Source organism: Gobio gobio, assembly GCF_949357685.1.
Source record: "Gobio gobio genome assembly, chromosome: 1".
Classification (NCBI taxonomy): Eukaryota; Metazoa; Chordata; class Actinopteri; order Cypriniformes; family Gobionidae; genus Gobio; species Gobio gobio.
Genome location: NC_137097.1, coordinates 52,449,344 through 52,472,102, shown reverse-complemented (window position 1 = coordinate 52,472,102; position 22,759 = coordinate 52,449,344). Strand labels below are relative to the sequence as shown.

Here is a 22,759-nt window from a genome sequence, read left to right as displayed (position 1 = left end):
ATGAGTTCACAATGGGAATTTGCATTAATCAAGTCTTCAGACCTGTAGTTTTCACCCTACTGAGGACAAGAGGTAAAGACCAATTGGCAGAGGACACACACACATACACACACACACACAATAAGCAAAATATCTCTAAACTCTTAAAACCGTTTGCTTTACCTCTGTGAGAATGAGACCTTTGTACCAGCCACACTGAGACATTTCAAATGATACCAAACATGTATAGTACTTGTTCACATTAACCAATGTAGATTCTGGATGAATTATACAGGAGAGATGGGGGATGAGGCAGTGAAGGGAAAGACATGTAAATTAAGGCAATACTTGGATGATTAAGTGTGATGTCGTCTCGGATGGGGACGCTAAATGCACAAGAGTGATTTCAGATGTTAATTTCCTTTGTTTTCTCAGAGAGTTGCCATCTTCTACAGTTCTTCCAGTTTCTCCAGTCTTACAAATATTTAAGAACAATGTTTAGAATAATGAGGCTCTTTAAAATGGTTTTATTTTAGCACCCTGACATTTTATGTTTGACTTCCCATAGACAATTAGAATTCCAATCCAAAGTTTTGTGCACTGATACACCACAGCCGATATGAGACACTGAAGGCCAATAATGTATGTTATCCTTATTGAGCTATTATTGAATGAATATTTTGTATTATTATTTTAAAAGTTTAAGAATGTAAAACATGTAAAAAAGTACCAGGGTGTATTGGATTCAGAAGGAGTACTGAAGGAAAGCTTCAGTAATACAGCTATCAACCTGCAACTATCATCAACTGCACACCGACTGAAGGTTAAGCCTGGTCAGTACCTGGATAATAGAAATCCTGAAGGAAACTGGGGTTGCTGATGGCACCAATAGTTAGTAAGGCCAGCAGGGGGAGCTCATCCTGTTGTCAGTGCGGATCCTGCCTGATTAGTGATAACACTATAGTCTAAAGAGGCACTGTCCTTGAGACGTTTGCAGAGATTCTGATCAATGCAAACTTTAGGGACTCTCTCGGGATTTGTGTACTACTGACATAAAATACTGAATCAACTGCATCACATCAAAAATAGCAAACTTTCTTATCCAGTTGATCCATAGTGAATAGTATGAGCCCCACCCCAGGTCTATAATGCATTTATTCATGAACCCAAGTAGATTGAACATACTTAGTTGTAAAAATATTGTAAGTGAAAAATCTGATTTGTGCAGGGTGATCCGGTGTTCACTGATTTTAATCTACCAGGCTGCAAAGCTGTTAGTCACTGAACACTTAAACAGTCCTAATGTTTGGGTCTAAACAGATTTAACCAGATAATATTTGATCTAATCAGGGTTTCTGAAGGTACATTTAAGACCAATTAAAAATTTAAGGAATAAATTGAAGGGAACATAACATGTTATGTTTTAAACTTAATTAAAATAATTTGAAATCGCTTTAAGTTTGAATAGTTTTGCTCCCAAACACTAGAATATGGAAATAACTTTTACTGTATAGCCTCTTCTGATCACTGCAAAAAAAAAAAGTTGTTCTTTTAGCAAGGTTGTCTTGTTTTTCAGTGCAAATCTGAGATTTTAAAGTCTAAATATTTTACCTGAGAAGCAAAGTGACGCAAGACATTATCAAAGTGATTTTGATTAAAACAAATATCTGCCAATGCGTTCAGAAAAATCTAATTCTGCGATTCTGTGCCCTAATTTCATGCTATGATATTTAAGACTTTATACTCTAATTTAAGAAATTAAGATCTTAAATTGCAGAAGGTAAAGTGAAGACCTAAATTCATAAAATATTTCTGCAAACTGTCACCAGCTTAACTATAATTTAATCATTACCCTTTTGTAGACCAGACAGAACTTAACTGCCAAAATACACATTGTCCAAACTGTGCTCACTTCTGTATTCAACCTTTAAAGCACCTTCTGTTTGTTGAACACAATTTCAAATAAAAAAAACAAAAAAAACAAAAATAGTCAGAGACAAGTCATTCCAGCCAAAAATGTTTATTCACCAAATTCACTTAAAACCAGTGTACATTCAACAAGTATTGGTTTGGCAGTGAATTGAAGTCACAAGGCATGTTATGGTGACATGTAGACTAAAATGTTAAGGTTTCAAAATTTGCCTAAGAGCTGCATGAATTAAGCCTAGAGTATAGCTGGAGGTTCTGCAGCATTCCGATGATCTGAGCGCTGCATTTAGCTGCTCAGGGTGTGCTTGTCAAACAGGTACTCCGCCATCCTGTTGTTGCCAGCATCCATCTTGGAAAGGTTGGTGATGTGGTCACCAATCTTCTTGATGGACTCAACCTGCTCATTCAGGTAGTGAGTCTCCAGGAAGTCACACAGCTGTTGGACAACACATCAGAAAATTTTAGAAAATGTAATACAACAAGTTAGGATGGAACAAAAGCATCAAGGAGCAATGCAAGTGAACTTACATGAGGATCTCCCTTATCAGAGGCGACCTTGTGAAGGTCCAGCAGAGCCTGGTTGACGGTCTTCTCCAGCTGAAGAGCGCACTGCATAGCGCTCAGCCCATTGTCCCACTCATCGCGCTCAGGTTTCTGAAGGAGAAACAAAAACCACGTCAGTGAGCACGTGATGCCCCCTCCCTCCTCAATTCAACAGACCCCGACAAATATGCATAAACCCAGAGTCCATTTTGTTTATCAATGTTCAACGTCAAAAATCAAACATTTCAAATCACCTTCACGTCCTGAAGAACAATGCGTCCGCCCCTCTTGTTCTGGAGCTCCATGAATTTATCAGCATGCTCGCGCTCCTCCTCACTGTTCTCCTTGAAGAACTTGGCAAAACCACCAAGAGCCACATCATCCCGTTTAAAGTAGTGAGCCTGATGGAAACAAACATCGATGGGTAAAGATTAAAAACGATTAGAGCGACGCGGTCATTCACCGCGGATTCGTGGCGTCGTGAAAAAAAATACGTAACGTTAAATGACGAAAGAGTAAACAATTCCAAACTACAAGTCCGATTGAATCTTTGAATACACGTCGCAACCAAGAGGGAAACAAAAGCATGATTTAACATATATATTGTTTAAAACACGAAACTTACCATTGAGGTGTAAGTGTAGCCAGCGTAAAGCTCCAAATTGATCATCTTGTTGATCAAAGCCTCGCAGTCGCGGTCGTAGTTCTGGCGAATCTGGGAATCCATTTCGGCGGATTTTTTGTCGTTTTATTATCAAAATGACGGTAAAAAATAATAAATTAAAGTTTTCAAGGCGAAATTCCAGCGAGATCAAAGTTCCGTTCAATCACTGTTGAAGCAAGAACCTCTTCTGATCGTCCTGAATCTGTGAGTGAAATGAAGGTGCGCGTTTGACTTATATACGATCACAACGTGATGCGTCACTGGAACCAGCCAATCAAAGAACGAGCTGAATGAGGAAGTGGTAAAACAGTCAGCTGAGAGTCAGAAGACAATAGAGATTAGACATTTTTAACGCCTTTCCACTCTTTTTAATAATTAAAGGCAAACTGAATCCATCAGAAAACGACTTGTCATTCTAGGTAAATGTAAACAGCTATCAAACCTTTAAGAATGGTATATTTGATGTAATTTTGTAATTAACAAAGGATTTGCCATATTTACATTAGATCAGGGGTGTAAATCAATTAATTAAATATTGAACAGTAAACCTGATTCTAGGATGCGCATTAAAGTGAGTGATACGAATAGATTTTTTTAGTATAGGCCTACTTCAGCATGTTGTTCGCCTTTGATCAAGTTGACACCTGTGCCACATTTTATTTTCACAGCAAACATTTAAGTTTGAACCTTACATCGTTTACAGAAAGGATGAACTGACCCCTGCCTTCATTGCCACACTTGGCTTTGTTCACTCAGGTCATAATGGTCAATATGCTGTGTTTTAAACAGTGAAATAGGTTCATAAGGCTTAAAAATAAGTAATTTTCATCAACATGACGCTAATCATGTTGCTGGTATTGCGCACTATAGCAACGGAAGTGTCATGGGACAGTTTTTCCAGTAACAGCCATATGGAGCAGTTTGTACACTTGTTAACTGGCTTCGGATACACAAGTAGGCTAATCCATCAGGTCACAATGACTAAGCATTTTTATATTATGAACTGCGCACGAAAATTCAGTTTGCGTCAGCAATAAAAAATGTCACTGTTACACTCACAACAGTGGCATCGTGCCGTATCATCGTGACTCAGCAGCATTTTTCCATTCACTTCCTATTACGTGACAATACGCTTGAAACTTTGATGAACTCGGCAGGGTGTGGTGGAGTCGTAATTTCACCTGTGGCGTAAACAGCTTTCAGTGTCGGTATAGAATGCCAAATTATTGGTGTTTTAATATATAGCTATAACACTACATTATTAAAAATTGGTATTTTTGTAGACAAAGGTCTCAGATAATGAACCATGTAATGGAACAGGCTTATTTCTAAATATTTTATTTTCTAAAAATTACTATTTATTCACTCCAACTTCATTTGTGTCAACTCCGTCAGACACACTTAAAAGCATGCTAATTGAATGTAATCTATCAAAACAATAAATAAATAAATAACAGTGTAAAGTCTTCAGTTATGTAATACTGGTGTTCAGTCAAAGAGCTAAGTCATAAAATACATTCTGTTTTGTTTTTTTCACACTATTATGAACAACCCGGTTTCTAAATTTCTTAATTCTCCTCCCTCATTTTAATATTAAACATATATCACCAATGTTCTAAGGTAATTAAGACACAATATCATGTAGCTCCATTGATGTTTTAACATTTTTACACAATAAATTGAAAAAAAGAATAAGACATTACTTTCAAAATTAACAGAAACCTTCACCTGACATACTGAGGGAGTTGTCAAAGGTCCAGCTGTACAGTAAATATAATCATAAAAACAGCATTAGAAGAATTCCCCATATGCAAAATACATATTAAATCACATTTTACAGTTTTTTTGAGAGCACTTGTCAACCATCATTCATAAAACCAGACGAAAATCAGTTGACAAAATTGTTGTACAGTGGAGCAATTTATTTTTTTTCCTCAGTTGTAGCTGCCTTAATAAACATATAAAAATTGCAAGATTTAACCCACAACTATTTACAGAAGCTATTACACTGCGATGACGGAGTTGACATGTTAAGGCTGTGACCACAGAGACATCAATATTATTTGTTTAAAATACTTTAAAAAATCTATAACGTCCAGGACTATTTGTCCTACTGTGAGATCCACTATGAGCAGGAAATAGTAAATGCTCCTCAGAGTTAAAGCTGCCCATGACACTGCCTGATTTATTCAGAATTATAAAAAAATCTTGACAGAGTTGACGCAAAGTGAGGACACAACTTTTATTGCTATGTTTAATGGAAAATATAATTCAGTATTTACTTTTTGTATTGTTTGATATCTTAAAGATCTTTTAATGTAATTGTGTATTTTTTCATTTGTCGCATTTTTAAACACTTTGTTTGGCAGTTTTACATTGTGACCTCATGCTGAGGACAGGTTAAATACATGTGTTTCCAAGTATAGTGAGTGATTTTAAAATAATACTAAAGAAATTATTTAAAAGTATAAGCAGTGAATGTCCTGAGTATATATACAGATTATATATATATATATATATATATATATATATGTATGTGTGTGTGTGTGTGTATATTGTGACAGCATGAGAGGTTCAGGATCTTTAACTTGTGTAGTCTTTAATAGGCAGCCATCCCGCTTGCTCCAGCCATCTTAGAGGAATGCATCTGCCTTCTAGAACACGCCCTCTTATGATGCCACAAAGATATATATATATATATATATAGTTAAAGAGTAAGAGAATAGATGTCTTGCTTGTGTCATGTGCCCCAAGTAAACTGCTAACCTGCATAACACTATGTTGGAAATCTTGGATTGCCATTTCAGTTTAGTAGTACTGAGTAACACCAATAGACCAGTTTTCTGATCATTTCATCTTTTTAATTACAGTTTTCATTTAAGCAACTATATCTATATAATAACAACCATATCAGGGCTAAATGAGGCCCCTCTCATATGAAAACAGGGAACTGAAATTCACTGCAATATGTAAGTGCACAATGTGTTTAACAAATAATTGTTAGTGCTGTACAATAATGGCAATCTTTCTTTTTTTTCCACATTGTAATAAAACCTGATTACCGTAATGAAATAAACAAGTTAGACTAGTTATAACAGTTATTTATTTGTCAGAATACATCCGTCTATCATAGGAAACAATAAAAAAAAGTAATCTTCCTTATTTTATATGACTTTGTGAAAGTGAAACAAATGTTCTCGTAACATCCACGGCAACTCTCTATTGTCTAAATGGCTTGTGTGAAAACACAGAATCCACTACTGCCCCCTTAACTCCTAAACCTGAATGATAAGTGCTTTTATGCAGTAGGGATCCATATACTTTTCCAGACCACAGCCTTTCTCCAAAGTTCTTCTTGAAGAGAGGGATTTGAGCTGGTCCAGTTTCGGCCTTCTTCTTTCTCTTCCTCTTCACAGTGTACCCACAAATGTTTAAGGGGACTGATACAGGAATACTGAAGAAACTGACAGCCCTAAAAAGAGAAGTTTCATATATCAAATAAGACCAGTGCTGACAGAACATTTTCTTTGTTCAAAGCAGTCAAAATAGCATGTATGCTTATACAGTTCCATTTAACAGAAAATGAATAATGGAGCTCACCATCTATGCAATATAATGTATCTGCCAAGGTTAAATACACAGTTTTTCCATTCTCTGTATCTCAATGCCTACTTTTCCCATTTTAAGACTGAAAAAAAAAAAAAAAAAAAAAAAAAACTCACCTCTTTACTTCCCCAATACCAAATGCTTTGAATCACACTGTGGTTGGCAAGTGCCTGGGTCAGTTGATCCCTGCCCCCTGTTATTATACTGACCAGACCGGCAGGGATATCAGAGGCCTGCAGGACCTTTGAGCAAAAAAATAGAAGTTGAACAATTTACAAACATAAAGAATTGAAATGTGGAGATTTATTCAGAAAACTGAACATTAATGGAGGCAGCAGTGAGTGTGATGTGTCTCATGCTACCACTTTAAAAATACACGTATACAAAAATACAGATTATTACCTATAAAGCCCTGAACAGTCTAACTCTACTGTTTAACCGATCTTCTATCATTCTATAATTCCATCACGCTCTTTAAGGTCACAAAATGCTGGATTTTTGATAGTTTCAAGGATTTAAAAGTCTATTAAAAAAGGTAGAGCTTTTTTGAATTTTGCTCCTAAACTCTGGAATAGACTTCTTGATAATATTCGGGGCTCAGACACATTCTTTCTCGTCTAAATTAAACTTGTACTACAATTATATCTGATGAAATAGTACCAAATACACCTTTTGCCTAATGCTATGAACAGGCAGTAATTCTTCTCCCTTTGCTTCCCTGTTTCTGCCTCAGGATAACCATCTTGGAGTAACTACTACAGATTTCGCTAGCTCTGGTTTGGATCCAGGCTTTGTAATGTTTTCAGGAGACACCGACAGTTGCAAAGATTTCAGATAACTGCAACAGATGTTACGTAAAATTTCAAATATCATCCCATTATTGTAATATAATCCTTATATTGTAATCAAGCATAAGTTGTAATTGATGCCTAAAACGTTTGTTGTGTTAACTAAATACAGGAAGTTAACTAACCACAAAACGCATACTATTGTGTATACAAGTGGACTTCTCCGGCTGATAACAAAATACTTCCTAAATTCGGAAATGTTTTCTGTAAAGCTACTTTAAAACAATAGGCATTGTTAAAAGCACTAAACAAATGAACGGAGTTGTTTTGAAAAAAACATTTTTAGCAAACCTGTATAAATTCAAGAGCTGGAAGAGGGTATTTTTCACTTGGCACCATGACAACAGCATTACCCATGGCAACAGCTGCCCCCAGCAGAGACACCAAAGAGAGCAGAGGTTTGGAGCTGGGCAGAATCACTCCCAGCACTCCTAAAGCCTCCGGAGATGTCAGGGCGGAGCCAGACTGGGGCAGGAACTTTAATAAGATGGACATGTAGTTAGAAAGCAGGCAAATTAAATCTTGGGGGAATTGAATAATCATTCCAATAATCATGTTCTTACTGGAATTCCACCCTGATCTTTATCACAGCGTGCAGCCCAATCAGAGAGCCTGGAGATGCTAAGCTCCACCTCTTTCTCTGCCTCTTCAAATGAGATGCCGGTTTGAGTTTGGATTGATACAGCCATGTCCCGCCTCCTCTTATCCAGGCTGTCAGCAAGTGAATAAATGGACTGAGAGCGTGTAGCCGGGCTCTTCTTTATCCACCTGCAATGACAGCAGTTCAGTACAGTAGTTCTGTCACTATTTTCCATCAAAAAAAGGTTGGCAACCATAACTGGTCCATAAATTTCATTTTCAAACATATGGAACTTTTCCATTTTCTCTTACCCAGGCTGGACTTTAATGGCGGCCTCCACTGCATTCCGGACATCCTTCCTGCCTCCATCTGGGCAGTGAGCCAGAACAGCGCCCCCAGGGGCCAAAACTGACCTGCTGCAGCCAGAGTCAGCTTTACGCAACTGACCACCCACTAACTGCGAGTAAAAGCGAGGGACACTGCGAGCGAGAAATAAGTAACAGAAGAAGGCAATAGAAGGTCTGAGTTTAGCAGTAATGGTCACTTAGCATGACACCCCATAATCACATTACATGTACAGCGTGATTTTTGTTTTTCGTTTTAAAAATTTGAGGACGCATTTGATTTTGTGATTTGATTTTCTTGACCTGTACTGTTATCATAATTCATTTTGCCTCCATTTTTGGCTTCTAGAAGTTGAAGAGAGTTTAATAGCAGACCATTTATCCTATTTCTATGGTGCAGACAGGAAGTAAGTGAAGTGCGGAACTATAATAAAGGAAGCTGATCAGAAAATGTTTCATTTTCAAAGAGAGGGGCGAGTGGAAAGTTCCACACAATCTGCTGCTGGTATTGTCAGTAACCATAACAAGGCAACCTTGCAAAATATTATGATTTTTGGTATGGGGTCGTTCTGTGTCAAATCACCAAAATTCAGAAAATCAACAGTTCCATGGAGAACCTTTAACATCAATGGAAGCTTTCTATGGCACAAAAGGTTCTTTAGATGATTCATATTTTCTTCACTAGGAAAAATGGTTCATTGAAAGGTTCTTAGGGGAACCCAAAATCGTTCTTCTGTGACATCACAGCAAAAAACCCTTTTTGGAACCTTTATTTTTAAGAGTGTACAGCCTTAAAAATGAACAAAAAGTTTAAGTAACTAAAAAGATAATTAAATGCCTTTAATACTTCTTGAGGCACACAAACCTTGAAGAAAAGAACACGAAGAGAGCCATTTCCCATTTTTGAACTGTCACCATTGGCATATTGGCAAGTCAACAGATATTACATAACCTACTAATAATCTACCAATCTTTGTACAAAAAACAAAAATAATGATGCTGCCATCTTTCTAAAGACCCAACAAAATAGTGGATCACTCAGTAGATATTCATCCCTGGCATTTCATATTTTGTCTTTCGTCTTATCTTCATTTATGCATTTTTTTCACCAGAAAAAAAACTAATATTTTAGCTGGGGACCTCTGGCTGAGTTGACACAGAGTGACCCTATAGAGATGAGGAGTTAGTGCTAAACTCTAAATTCAATTAAAATACTGCCCAGGATAGACCTTTGATCAAATTTAGATGTTTATACCAGCTGGACCTTGTCCGGCTATCACCAGACCAAGCTCAATCTTTTAAGATTGAATATTAGTCTGGGGAGTCTGCTCTGTATTTTCTACTGCAAAAGAGGCGTGATCAACTGGCATAGTTCAAATTAGGGCTGTAACGATTTGACCAAAAATAAAAACCTCCATTAATTGAACATTTGACCTCGATTACGATTAATGAACGATTATTTTGCCTTTTTTTTTTGCCCTCATAAGGTTTTTGAGTAAGTTCACTGATAAGGTTTGTACTGTAAATATTTTCTACTATTAAAGGTACACTATATAAGTTTTCCGTCCACTAGAGGTCGCCTGTTCAAAACAAAGCCGTAGTTTGATGACGCCACGTTTGAGCGCAGAATCTTGGGACATGTGGTCTTCACCTCAGAGCCGGTGGAAAACAGTCAGGATAGGACTCGGGCAGAAATCATGTTCATGGATGCGATTATTAACGTTACTGTAGTGAAGCAGAGCAGGGCCGAGTGTTGTGGAGCTGAGCAAGGCCGCAGGAGCGATTGAAGAGCGGGACTGTTATTATGGCATAGTCGCCGGCGGGACTTTTATTATGACACGGTTGCCGGCGCCACTACCTCTTTTCCAGTCATGAGTATGAGGTAACGCAACTCTGTTTATCGTATTAGATATATCTGAGTGTGTTGAAAAGGAAGTTATGACGTTCGCTCGGCGGCTGCTATGACACTTGTTCACACTGCAGTGAGAGTAAAGTGTTTCACTGAAGAAAACCGGAAACCGAGGGGAACGCAGATATGACGCAATCGACAGGCGACTCCCTCACACGCATAGCTCACACGTCCCGGTTCCTTGGTTAAAATAGCAATTTCTCACGATTTACAAATAGTTGGAAACATTTGGGATATTCTAAGTACTCAACTGAACAAAATATAAAACACTGGCCTATTGGTTTCTGGATATTTTACTGCAAAAATCCTACATAGTTCACCTTTAAAGGTGGAATTTTTTTTTTCTAATGAAAAAGTGCATTTCTTTGTGATTTTAAAATACTTGAAGGAAACGGTTCACTTTCAGCAGTTACTGTCTATGAAGCAGATTTCTGCTTGTTGTACATCAGATACAGATAAATTAACACAGTAAGCCTACATTACATTTATTTGAATGCATTAATGAGAGAGTGATTGTGTGTGAGAATTACTCTTACTGTCTCTATTCATTATGAAGCTGTGGTTTGTACTTTTGGTTGTGGTTTTGCTACTTTAGTGACTTTACTTTAGTCACAGCTTCTGTCTGAGTGTTCGTTTGTCAAAATATATCAGGCATTAGTTCAACATAAAACACATCTGATGGTCGAAACTCGCTTTAATGTTCAAACTGGCAGGGCTTAAACCACATACAAATGACAAAGCTTTGTGAGGACGCAGGTGAAAGAGTCTGCCTTCAGGGCGCGTGTTGTCGTTTTAAATGTTGAAACTGGCAAGCCTTTAAACGCATTTACTTGACAAACTTTATGAGCACGAAAGTGAAAGCGGCTTCGGGGCTTGCGCGCGCTATAAGAACAGCAATTAACTGACCTGTATAAACTGTGTAAAACATGCAGTTACTATAGTGATTCTGGGCATCTATAAACACAGATAACTGCTCCTGCATCTCTGTGTGCCTTCAAACTGCACTTGATGTGACTGACGGGGCGGAGTCACGTGAAAACCAAAATAACCGACATGGGAAAAAATACGTCGGTTAGAGGTTCTGAATGTCGGTTTCGGTTATTTTTCGATTAATCGTACATTCATGGTTCAAATGACTCTGTACGCAATTGGATAGTCCTTCAACAAATCAGACCAACGATCCAGGTGACGTACTTTGCAGAGTGACGCGAAAACTCCAGGCAGGAAACGCAGGAAAGGAATTGGATTGACAGTCGTCATCGTGTTAAACCCGCCAATAGCGCGCCAGGTGGATAAGCCAGTTTGTGATTGGTCCCCGCAGATTTGTAACGGAAGCAGGATAGAAAAATATACAGGTTTCCAGCCTGAGCTGCAGGGCGAAATCAAATGAACCGTTAAACTATGAGCCACAATACACCCACCTGGAAGGATCAAATCCTTCAGGTATCATGAATTTGGATGCCACAGAGCCAAATTCAGCATAGTTGATAGAGCTGGGACTGGAGCGAGGGAGGGAGGGTGAAAGCGATGGCCGAAGGAACTGATACAGCCCCTATAGAGGAACAGAAATCACTGACATTCTGAACTAGACACCCAACAAAACCATACAACCAATCAGAAAAATAGTACGAAAAAACCCCCAAAAGAACAGAAAATAATGCCAACACACCACTGAAGCCAATTCTTAGCACATGAAATGTCACTTCTTATAATTCTTACTATATACCTCTCTGCCTCCATCGGTGCAGTTCCCGCTCTCCCTCCGTCCACATAGAGGCAGTGCGGGATCCATCACAGAATGACAGTTGACCCACACCGAACCCAAGCACAGACTATGGGAAAAGAAAAAAAGAGGGTTTGAGAGAAAAACAGATGAAGGAAGAGAGAAGAGAGAGAACGATCAAAATGAGATCAAGACAACAGTCAGATGCCCAAATACGCGACCAGGCATGCACCTCTTTGCAGACTCCAAAGCCAGAGTCAAATCTTCAGTCCAGATGGAGGCAGCCTGACCATGAGGGCTGTGATTTCCTACACACAACCACAGATAACAAAACGTTCAACTTTTCAATACATATATAGACAATATATTCTTCATTAAATCCATTCTTTTTCATTTCAGCCTCACCAACTGTAACTCCCTCAGCAGAGCTCCTGAAGGATATGAGAGGCAGCACAGGGCCTGGAGGAGGTGAAATCACAGACTCACAGGAGGGAGCTAGTCCACATAGTACAGTAGGGGGGTAAAGACCACCAGTAGAAGGAGGAGGACATGACTGGATCAGCTAAACAAGAAAACAAAAATTAGTCCAGGAAATGCTGTAACCATCTGTGCTCAAATATTTGTTTTGGTGACATCTACAATTAAAAATCCACACACTGTTGCCCCCTGCTGCTGTGCCTGCTGAACAACAACATCTATAAGGTTCCTGTCAGTTTCAGTGACAAGAGAAACACATTTCATCCCAGCCATTCTCAACTTCAGCCTGGCCACAACACTGCCCAGCACTGACTCCTGCACACAGAGCACCCACTGGAACTGGAGAAGAGAAAGAGAGAAACAGGCAAAAAGATAAATATGATATAGTTTCATGACTCTGCTGCAGTGGTTTTTGATCTGTGAGCACCCCCAGTGGAGCATGGCGGTACAGCAGGAGCACTGTCAACTGGTTCTCTTTTTCTTTTTTTTAAATAACCACTAATATAAATAAGTTACAAGTACAGTAGTATATATTAAGTATTAGATATTTAAATATTAGATATTTAAATATTAAATACCATATCATATTTTCCCATTTTCTAGGCTGCTGAAATCCTTGGAAACCGGTTATATATTTATATATTGGAATAGTTACGATTTTTAAATGTTTTTGAAAGAAGTCTCTTATGCTCTCCACAGCTGCATTTTTTAAAATCAAAAATACTGTAAAAACAGTAATACTGTGAAATATAACAATTACTGTATTATGTTTGTTCTTACATCTCTCTTCTTCTTGAAGGCCAGCTCTATCACTCCATCCACAGCACTGTCTAGGTCTGCCGAATCAAAGATGATAAAAGGGCACACAGAGCTGTGTGAGAGAGAGAAAGACATGGGGACTCCCCAGCCAGCTGCAGCTTTAGCCACAGCTTCTCCAGTCTGTTTGCATCCACTATAGGTCAGGTAGCTCACTTGTGGATTTTTAGACACTTTGGCAGCCAGTGATGCTTCACTGCCTGTCACCACATTTAACACTCCAGCAGGGATTCCAGCCTCCATAAACAGCTGAGCCAACAGAAGGGCAGGAAGAGTGGTAGTCTTGCCAGGCACTACAATTACAGCATTGCCTAGGAAATAAATATATATGGCAAACAAACAATAGTTGGCCCACAGTTTGATTTGCATAGGATTTACATTTACGTAAATATTTATTTACATGAAGTAGGGTTTTTTTTTAACCAGTAAAAGGTAAACCAATGAAAAAGACCCCAACATGTTACAGTAACAATGTTCAAAACCATGTCAATACTAAGGATACAATTTTTTTAGTATTACCTTTAAATGTGAAACGTAATTTCTGTGCTATTAGTGCCATTGAAAAGAATAGGCCAAATTCTAGTTTACCACTAGTTGAGCAAGGAAATGAAATGTAGAAACATTTCTAATTTTTGAATACTGTTAACTCTGTTTACAGAAGTTAACCTACAAATGGTTTAACTGTCTGTGAGATTTCTCTTATTTTTCCTTAAGTTGTTTAAATCAGATTCGAGGTCAGGACTATCTGTTTTATGTCCCTTTATTTATCCTGGAAATGTGAAACTGACATGAGTGATACTTCAAGACGTGAAAGTGTCTGTTTTAAGAAAGACTCACCCATAGATAGGGCTGGTAAAACTTTCAGCAGAAGAAAATATACAGAGCAGTCATCTGAAACTACCACGGCCACGACACCTAGTGGAAAGAGCAAAACATGACATCAGACTCACCATCATGCTTCCTGCTTATATTTAACATATCCTGCCTATGTTTACACGGCAATGATGTACTAAAAACAGAAAAGGTTTTCCTTTGCGTTTTTCGTATACAGGCAACAATGCTGTCAAAATTATCCCCGTTCACACGTATCTGTGAAAATGATCAAAAACGCTGTATTATATCAAAAACGCTGTATTATATATTTCACAATTTCTCATTTTTGTAGTTTACACTGAGATGATAACGGTATCATTTTCAAAAATGTGCACTTTGAAACCCGTTTTCAGGCCTCCAAAACACCGTTGTCATGTAAATGAATGAATGGCCAAAACGCACAAAATGTTTTTCATTTTTAGTTAAAAACGGTGTTGTGGAAGTACTGTGAAACCCTAATACATTTTCGGTTGAAAACACATATTTTTTTCTCTGTTTTGGCCTTCAATCCACATTGAGACAGCATTTTTGTCAATGAAGACGGAGCTTTTTGAAAATGCTCTTCCAAGTGGATAAATTTGAAAATGATGTTTCGCATTGTAGTGTCGACTGAAAATAGAGGCTTCCGAAAACGATGGCGCATGTTTAGTCACGTGATGCATATTGTACCCCATATATATCTATGGTTATACTGGCATTGTTGTGCCTGCTATATACTTTCAAAGTGTTGCCAAAGATAAATGTTCCTTTGTACAGTGTTCATATTGCATTCCTGCAAAGATGAATATATAGAAAATTTGGTTACACTATCTTAAGGTGTCTTTGTTACACTGTAATAAAACATTTAAGTACTGAGTAACATTAAGTAACTACATGTACTTACTATAAGGTTAGGGTAGGATTAGGGTTAGGGTTTGGTTTATGGTTGCATGTAATTATGCATAATTTATAATTATTACTATGGTAACTACATGTACTTACTATAAGGTTAGGGTAGGATTAGGTTTTGGTTTATGGTTGCATGTAATTATGCATAAATTATAATTATTACTAGGGTAACTACATGTACTTAGCATTAGGTTAGGGTAGGATTAGGGTTTTGGTTTATGGTTAGTTGCATGTAATTATGCATAATTTATAATTATTACTATGGTAACTACATGTAACATATATAACAATGACACTGTAAAATAAAGTGTTACCGAAAATGTACTCGCAATTACTGTCCCTCTGCAAAACATGATGACAATTGCGTTTTAGACCATGCGATTTTGAGAGCAACCTGGATGCAACATTGAGTGGTGAGATATTTTTCTAATAAAATGATAATGCTAGAAAGAGTAGAGTGAGAACTTTGTTATGTCTGCTTTCTCTGTATCATCTTTTATTATGTTTGACACATGCACAGAAAGGTGATTTATGCACTTTTAGATGTTTCAAAGTGGATGAGCAACTTTTGGAAAAGGCTTGAAAATGCTAGTGTGACTGTACAGCGGGCATTTTGAAATGAAAACGCTGTTTTCATTCGTATACGGATGAATGTAGACGTAGCCACATTTTCTCCCTTTTTATAGGAGTTCTGTCTCTCAGATTCATTTAATCGAATAAACACGCACATACCTTGCGGGGTCCACTCAGGCATGAGTGTATCTCGTATTTGAGCCCAGCTGGCATAGTATTGGGCCAGTCTAATGAGCACTGTAGGAGAGGTAGAAGACTGAGAGAGCTCACACAGCTCAGAGACACACTGACTGTGTCTTTGCAGAACACTCGCTAACCTGGGGCACAAACATATAGTTATATATTATAAACCTGGTGTAAACCTGACTTGACTTGACTAAACCTGACAATTATTGTGATAGGTTAGTTATTTATGACATTATTTTGAGTAGAGATCTAGTACTTGAGTAAGACTTTGGCTCTTTGGTAACAGCTCAGTTCACTCCAGGTTTTGAAGCCTCCAGCTGCAGAGGAGACTGCAGACGCAACATCCTCATCTGTAACACAAACAGTGCTGCAGACCACCGCTGCTGTAAAGAGCGAGGAGGGCAAGAGAGGTTCTCTTATCATTGCATGGAAGATTAGATAACAGAGAAGAACTTCAGGAAACTATCCAATATTGTTCACCTTTGGAATCAGTCACATCCTGGGTCTGCCTGTCTGCAGGGCTGGAAAATTTCCCATCAATGAAGAAACCAAGAGTGCGAGAGTGCTTCTCCAGCCACGACTGAGGGAGAGAATGACATTCAGGAAAATGTACAAAATTGAGAAAGAAATTATGACACCATACTTGAGAATTAGGTGCAACTTATGTTGAAAAATCGAATTCCTCTGATAACTTATGCTTCAAACTACAAGCATGTTTGATTGAAGTAAACATACTGTAGGTTGGTGTGTTCCACCTCTTTGAGAGAACCAATAGATTGGCTTGGTGAAAACAGGGTGAAGGTTACAGTAGATCATTCACAAAATACATGCACCGTTAGCAGTTTTGAACTTTGCTCACAATAATGACTAAGACTAACCTGTATGAGTTTCACTTGGCTTTTTGTAAAGGGTAATATAAGACATTGCTGATCAGGCATAACATTATAACCTAATATATTGTGCTGGTCCCCCTTTTGCTGACAAAACAGCCTTGACCCGTCGAGGCAGACCCCCCTAGACCCCTGAAGGTGTGCTGTGGTATCTGGCACCAAGATGTTAGCAGGTGGGGCCTTCATTGATTGGACTTGTTTGTTCAGCACATCCCACAGATGCTCGATTGGATTGAGATCTGGGGCCAAGTCAACACCTCAAACTCGTGCTCCTCAAACCATTCCTGAACCATTTTTGTTTTGTGGCAGGGCGTATTATCCTGCTGAAAGATTGTACAATGTACATGTACATGTACAAGAAAGGGTGTACATGGTCTGCAACAATGCTTAGGTAGGTGGTGCGTGTCAAAGTAACATCCACATGGATGTCAGGACCCAAGGTTTCCCAGCAGAACATTGCCTAAAGCATCACACTGCCTCTGCTGGCTTGCCTTCTTCCCATAGTGCATCCTGGAGCCATGTGTTCCCCAGGTGATGTAAAAGAAAACATGATTCATCAGACCAGGCCACCTTCTTCCATTGCTCCATGCCCACTGTTGCCACTTTTGGCAGTGGACAGGGGTCAACATGGGCACCCTGACTGGTCTGCGGCTATGCAGCCCCATACGCAACAAACTGCGATGCACTGTGTATTCTGACACGTTTCTATCAGAACCAGCATTAACTTCTTGATCAATTTGAGCTACAGTAGCTCGTCTGTTTGATCGGACCACACGGGCCAGCCTTTGCTCCCCATGTGCATCAATGAGCCTTGGCCGCCCATGACCCTGTCACCAGTTCACCACTGTTCCTTCCTTGGACCACTTTTGATAGATACTGACCACTGCAGACCGGGAACACCCCACAAGAGCTGCAGTTTTGGAGATGCTCGGACCCACTTGTCTAGCCATCACAATTCGTCCCTTGTCAAACTTGCTAAAATCCTTACGCTTGCCCTTTTTTCCTGCTTCAAACACATCAAATTCGAGGACAAAATGTTCACTTGCTGCCTAATATATCCCACCCACTAACAGGTGCCGTGATGAAGAGATAATCAGTGTTATTCACTTCACCTATAAACACTGACAGCCAGTCACCTTTTATTGTATGGCAAAAAGATGCAATGGAAGTGAATGTGAAGCTGTCAGTTCGTAACCTTCTACCATCTCCTTTTGTATTTTACATAAGAGTCATATAGATTTAGATGTAGTGGATGAATAAATGACTGAATTTAGATTTTTAGGGCAACTATTCATTGGAGACATGCATCAAGAAGGAAAATCCGCAGTGTTGTTTTTTTAATGCAATTTTACAGCAAGAGGACCAACAGTATCTTGTCACATGCTTTTCTCGTGAGCTGTATACTGTCACATGTAAACCCTTTTCACATTAGGTGAAAATGTGGCAGCATGCTGTGTTGCTTGAAATAATACAAAGTTGCCTGTTTGCCCAAGATACATTTAAGACACAAAGATAATTTCCCTCGAGGAGACAGCGCTTTACCTGTGCTGTTGCAGTGCTCGTGCTGGACGATCCATACTCCATAGTCTGAAAGATTTCGTGCACAGTCTTTGTAGAAATACCTGCCATAACAAATTAAAACTAAAGAAATAGCAATTGTTACGGACTTATACAAATATGCCAGTGAGTGTGTAGTGATAGTCTATATCACTTATTAACCGCAATCAGATGTAGAAATGTGCAAAGCTGTACTAATCTCGATCGCAAAAAACACGGAAATGTTGAAGGAGTCGCACTATTTCAAAAAAACATTCAACGTGACTCGTGAGTTCTCACGTGACGTCACGTCCACGCGGATATTTCTTCCTGGGTTGAGTTGTGTTGCCAGATATTGCACAACAGAATCAAGCAAATTATCTGCAATAACCAATAAGAAGTTGCCCGAAAAGTTTTTTTTTAGTCGATTTTGTATATATAGCTGTGAAACAATACAATCGATTAAAAAAGGCATTATGAATAGAATAGGCCTAACTTTATGAAGCAAACAATCCCAGACAGATATGCTGATAGTACTTGGACATGGCAACACTGGTAGTTTATGTCAAAACCCCTCCTAATCATTCTATTGGACTAGACAGCAGAGGAACTCATCATTCACAACACTGTATGGCATGTAAGCAACATATAAAACTTAAGAAAGATGAAAACAATTCCCTTTTCAACTTGGTAATAAAATTAATTCAGGAATTCCTGAAGGCGTTCATAATTGCCCTCTAGGCATTAGTGGTGTCCTGGAGAAATGCGACCTCCAGAGGGCGTAGTCTTCGTCAGAAGCTGCGAGGAAGAAGCTCTTGAAAAAGTTGCGAGTAGGCTACTGTCCCGAAATAGAGTGGGATTCCCCGCAAAGCTACATCCAGTCGAAAACATTACCCTAGAAACTAAACAACAATAATAATATAGATATATTTTACTAATATGGCTTGCGAAGTCTCGCAGGGTAAGTGACTGTGTGTTTGTTCTCCTCAAGCGATGCTAGATGTTTGTTACAAATGTTTCTCTTCGATCTACAGATGATCAGATTGGAGAAGCAATCTTAATCAGGTATGTTTCACTTCGTAAACTTCAAAAGGATTTGTTTGTCTCGTTATAAACGTAATGTTTCCATTAATGGTTACTTTCACATAAGTAACGGATGCACACATTGTTAACTATTATACACGTTGTTAGTTTAGACACACACAAACAGCTGAGTTACATAGAATGTTAAATTATGATAAAAACCAATATATGACAAATAATTCATTATCACCAGTGGACACAGTCACACAGTTATGTCATGACTGATCCAATAAATGGCTCTACACTTAGTTGACAGGCAACATAAAAGACAATTTCACCATTTTAACATAACTTCAATGGCTGACCTTGTCTGGCACACCTTGTTATTTTCTTCATCTGGTAAATGACAAATCTGGAAATATATTTGAATTGAAATCCTAAAAATATTGCAAACCGTGATTACCATAGTTGACGGTCAATATATTATCCTATTATATTGTTATTGTAGATAGACTATTGAACAAAATGAGAAAACACTTACAAAAATGTGCTCAAAATGTCCACCACAGAAGAAAATAGCATCATATGGTGCTGGTCGAATGGTGTTATTGTTCTGGGTGTTGTTCCGTTAATAACATAGTTGACAGAACTCTTGTGGACAAAATTAAATATATTCTTTAAAAATGTTTTACATAATAATAACCTTATTTTAGAAATACATTCAATATAGATAATGTTGACTGTAACACTTTTTAATTCATCATTTTGAACTTGAGACCCACAAAAAAACGGACACTACAAAATAATTTATACATTTAGAGCTCTATGTGCTGCAACTGAAGAAAACACATGTAAGTAGGAAAAACGCCAGCAAATTAAGAAAACATCAGTTTGACAACACTTGTGCTGCAAATACTCACAACACAACCAAACACAGAAACGTGCTGAAAATAGTGACGAACCTGGCTGGGACCGATTATTGTTCAATGTCTACTCGTCAGTGGTGTTGATGACCTGAACAGTGAGTTTTTGGATTATTTTAACATCCTGATCTTATGTATGTTGTGATTATTTACAGCACATGGCGGCTACTGTAAATCTAGGACTCAATGCAATTACAAGCAAACTGAATCAGGATGCTCAAACTATCTGTGTGATTTATAATGCTTTCCCCTGTAATAGTAGCTCTAAACATTTTACTCCTGTGCAGTTAACATACAGTATACAATGTCTTTCAGGGTGGTAAGACATGAGGTGATGAACGTGGCAGCCGAAGGAGATGCAGCCCCACCAGACCTTCCCGAAGAACGACCAATAAGCAACAGCCAGGACCAGAAGCTTGTTCAACAGTTGGCGGAGACCATTAAAGTGATCGGTGATCAGCTCAATCAAGATCAAGCATTTAATGAGTCAGTCTGAGTGAGATTTGAATCTTTGTCTGTCTTTACTGAACATCAGTGGTGTTGTCTATACAGGTTTTTAAAAACCTCTGGTTTCTCTTTCTGTTGTTCTAAACTCACAGCATGATTGATGGCTTAGTAAAAGTAGCTGATAAAAGCAGTTTCTGGAAACTTGTGGAAAAGGTTTTCACAGATGGCCAGATCAACTGGGGGAGAATTATAGTGCTTTTCTATTCAGTTGGAAAGCTGTCTTCAAAGGTATTTGATTAGTTAGATCCTGTATGTTTTCTGTCTAAATTATGTTAATATATATCTTTTGTTTGTAGACGCATATTTTTATGTTAATATGTGTACAGTTGTAACTTCTAAGCTCCCCTTTGCTCTCAATAGATGGTCCTCGCACGCTTACCCAGAATTGTTTCAGGAATTCTGAACTTGTGTCTGGATTACTTTAGGAGGAATCTGTTGGAATGGATTCGCAAAGTGGGAGGATGGGTAAGAAATATTTTTACATTATTGTTTCAAATACTTGAATATAAAGAAGCATTTGACTTCAGTTTTATTTTTCTTCTTTAGAATATGTGTTGAACAGTATTGATCACAATATCACATCTATAACTTATTTGTTTGTATGTATGCCATAATACAGATGCACAGTATTCCTGCACTGGCCTGTTTCTCCTTTGAGCAATTTTCTGGTTCTTCGCTGAGAAAATACTTTCCCTATTTTGGATCGACATTTGCCTTCACCTGTGGCCTACTGTTAGGTGGCTTCATTTTCTCGAGACTTCAGAAAAGCTAAGAGAGAGAATGGAGATACATCAACAGAAGGAAATCACATAAGCTGATCTGCAGCATGATTTTGTAATTTGTCCCTTTTTTTTGGTTTATGCCCTTTTTTATATATATTTATACTATTTTGATAGAAAACATTTAATATGGTAATGTTATGATAATTGAGTTAAAGAAAGGTACATGCACAGGATCAGGACAGATTGTACAGCAATAAGAACTGAGCCTAAGTTTTTTTAATAATTGTCATAGAATAGTGGTTTTCTATGTGTTTTGTCCACTCCCTTGTAAAATGTAAGTGTTGTGCATTGAATGTGTTCCTAAAGCTCACAATTTCTGAAAATGTTTTTTCTGTTTTTCAGATAAATAAATTAAGGTATTTGCAGCTTGTATGCCCCATTGACATGATTCTGCAAGAAAACACACACACACACATATAGGCATATATATAGACATATATAGGCAACGTCTCCAAGACGCTTGAAGAAACCTTCCAGCAAAGCTACAGTACTTCGAGAAGTTTTAGGCACTTATGTAAAAATGCTGTAAAGGATGCTTTTAAAACTAATGTCATAAATAGAATTTATTCATCAGTTAACTTCTATTAACTAAATCAAATCAATATTAGTTTAAAACAGGTTTTGTCCAGGTATACATGCACATAGTTTTTCAGGTAACTCTGCAGGTAGGTTTCTTCAAGCATCTTGGAGACGTTGCTGCAGTTCTTCTAGATTTAGTCTGTTTTTTTCTGTTTCTTCATGTAATAATGGACTGACTCGATGATGGTGAGATCAGATCTCCGTGTGGAGAATACCAGCTGTTATCAGACTGCTTGTGCATACAAAAATCTCACTAGATTATTACAATTAATGGCAAAATAAATGTAAACTGATGTTTCCTTTTATGAAAATACTAATGTGCCCAAGACTTTTGCACGATAGTGTATATCCTGCTGGGATCCAGAATTCTTTTTTTTGTGTAGAGCACAAGACACAAATGGGGAAATTTTTTTTTTTTTTAAATGATACTTTATTCATGTTATGCTCATGGACACAGCTGTTTAAAAAAAATAAATGACACGTATAGGCAAAAACAATGGGCTTTTTTTTTCATTCACCAATCAATATTTAGGTTTCAGGTTTTTTTTTAATCAAACTTGGTTTTAAATGGTAAATGGACT

General features: G+C 38.0%; 3 protein-coding genes across 8 annotated transcripts; 1 reads left to right on the top strand and 2 right to left on the bottom strand.

Annotated features, from left to right (window-relative positions):
- Positions 1–1,983: 1,983 nt before the first annotated feature.
- On the bottom strand, positions 1,984–3,379 carry LOC307134889 (ferritin, middle subunit-like). Its single transcript, XM_079830970.1, has 4 exons — positions 3,077–3,379; positions 2,706–2,852; positions 2,437–2,562; positions 1,984–2,344 (listed from the first exon to the last, which is right to left on the bottom strand). Exons 1-4 carry the CDS (start codon positions 3,176–3,178, stop codon positions 2,195–2,197), a joined length of 525 nt encoding a protein of 174 aa, XP_079687096.1. The 5' UTR covers positions 3,179–3,379; the 3' UTR covers positions 1,984–2,194.
- A 2,579-nt stretch (positions 3,380–5,958) lies between these two features.
- On the bottom strand, positions 5,959–19,964 carry aldh16a1 (aldehyde dehydrogenase 16 family, member A1). 3 transcript variants are annotated; one of them, XM_079830841.1, is made up of 18 exons: positions 19,929–19,964; positions 19,767–19,799; positions 18,371–18,450; positions 16,419–16,518; positions 16,195–16,321; positions 15,912–16,069; positions 14,256–14,333; positions 13,383–13,729; positions 12,783–12,941; positions 12,531–12,687; positions 12,358–12,433; positions 12,129–12,234; positions 11,824–11,954; positions 8,461–8,628; positions 8,133–8,337; positions 7,861–8,046; positions 6,838–6,963; positions 5,959–6,587 (listed from the first exon to the last, which is right to left on the bottom strand). In XM_079830841.1, exons 3-18 carry the CDS (start codon positions 18,410–18,412, stop codon positions 6,414–6,416), a joined length of 2,340 nt encoding a protein of 779 aa, XP_079686967.1. In that variant the 5' UTR covers positions 18,413–18,450; positions 19,767–19,799; positions 19,929–19,964; the 3' UTR covers positions 5,959–6,413. The 3 variants fall into 3 exon arrangements, with proteins under 3 accessions (XP_079686967.1, XP_079686966.1, XP_079686968.1); XM_079830840.1 differs by lacking the exons at positions 19,767–19,799; positions 19,929–19,964 and having other exon boundaries at positions 18,371–18,672; XM_079830842.1 differs by lacking the exons at positions 19,767–19,799; positions 19,929–19,964 and having other exon boundaries at positions 16,195–16,318; positions 18,371–18,672.
- On the top strand, positions 18,959–21,967 carry baxb (BCL2 associated X, apoptosis regulator b). Of its 4 annotated transcripts, none has more exons than XM_079830889.1 (6): positions 18,959–19,001; positions 19,399–19,429; positions 20,626–20,796; positions 20,910–21,045; positions 21,178–21,282; positions 21,437–21,967. In XM_079830889.1, exons 1-6 carry the CDS (start codon positions 18,995–18,997, stop codon positions 21,587–21,589), a joined length of 603 nt encoding a protein of 200 aa, XP_079687015.1. In that variant the 5' UTR covers positions 18,959–18,994; the 3' UTR covers positions 21,590–21,967. The 4 variants fall into 4 exon arrangements, with proteins under 4 accessions (XP_079687015.1, XP_079687017.1, XP_079687014.1 ...); XM_079830891.1 differs by having other exon boundaries at positions 18,961–19,001; positions 19,399–20,408; XM_079830888.1 differs by having other exon boundaries at positions 18,961–19,325.
- The last annotated feature ends 792 nt before the right edge of the window (positions 21,968–22,759 follow it).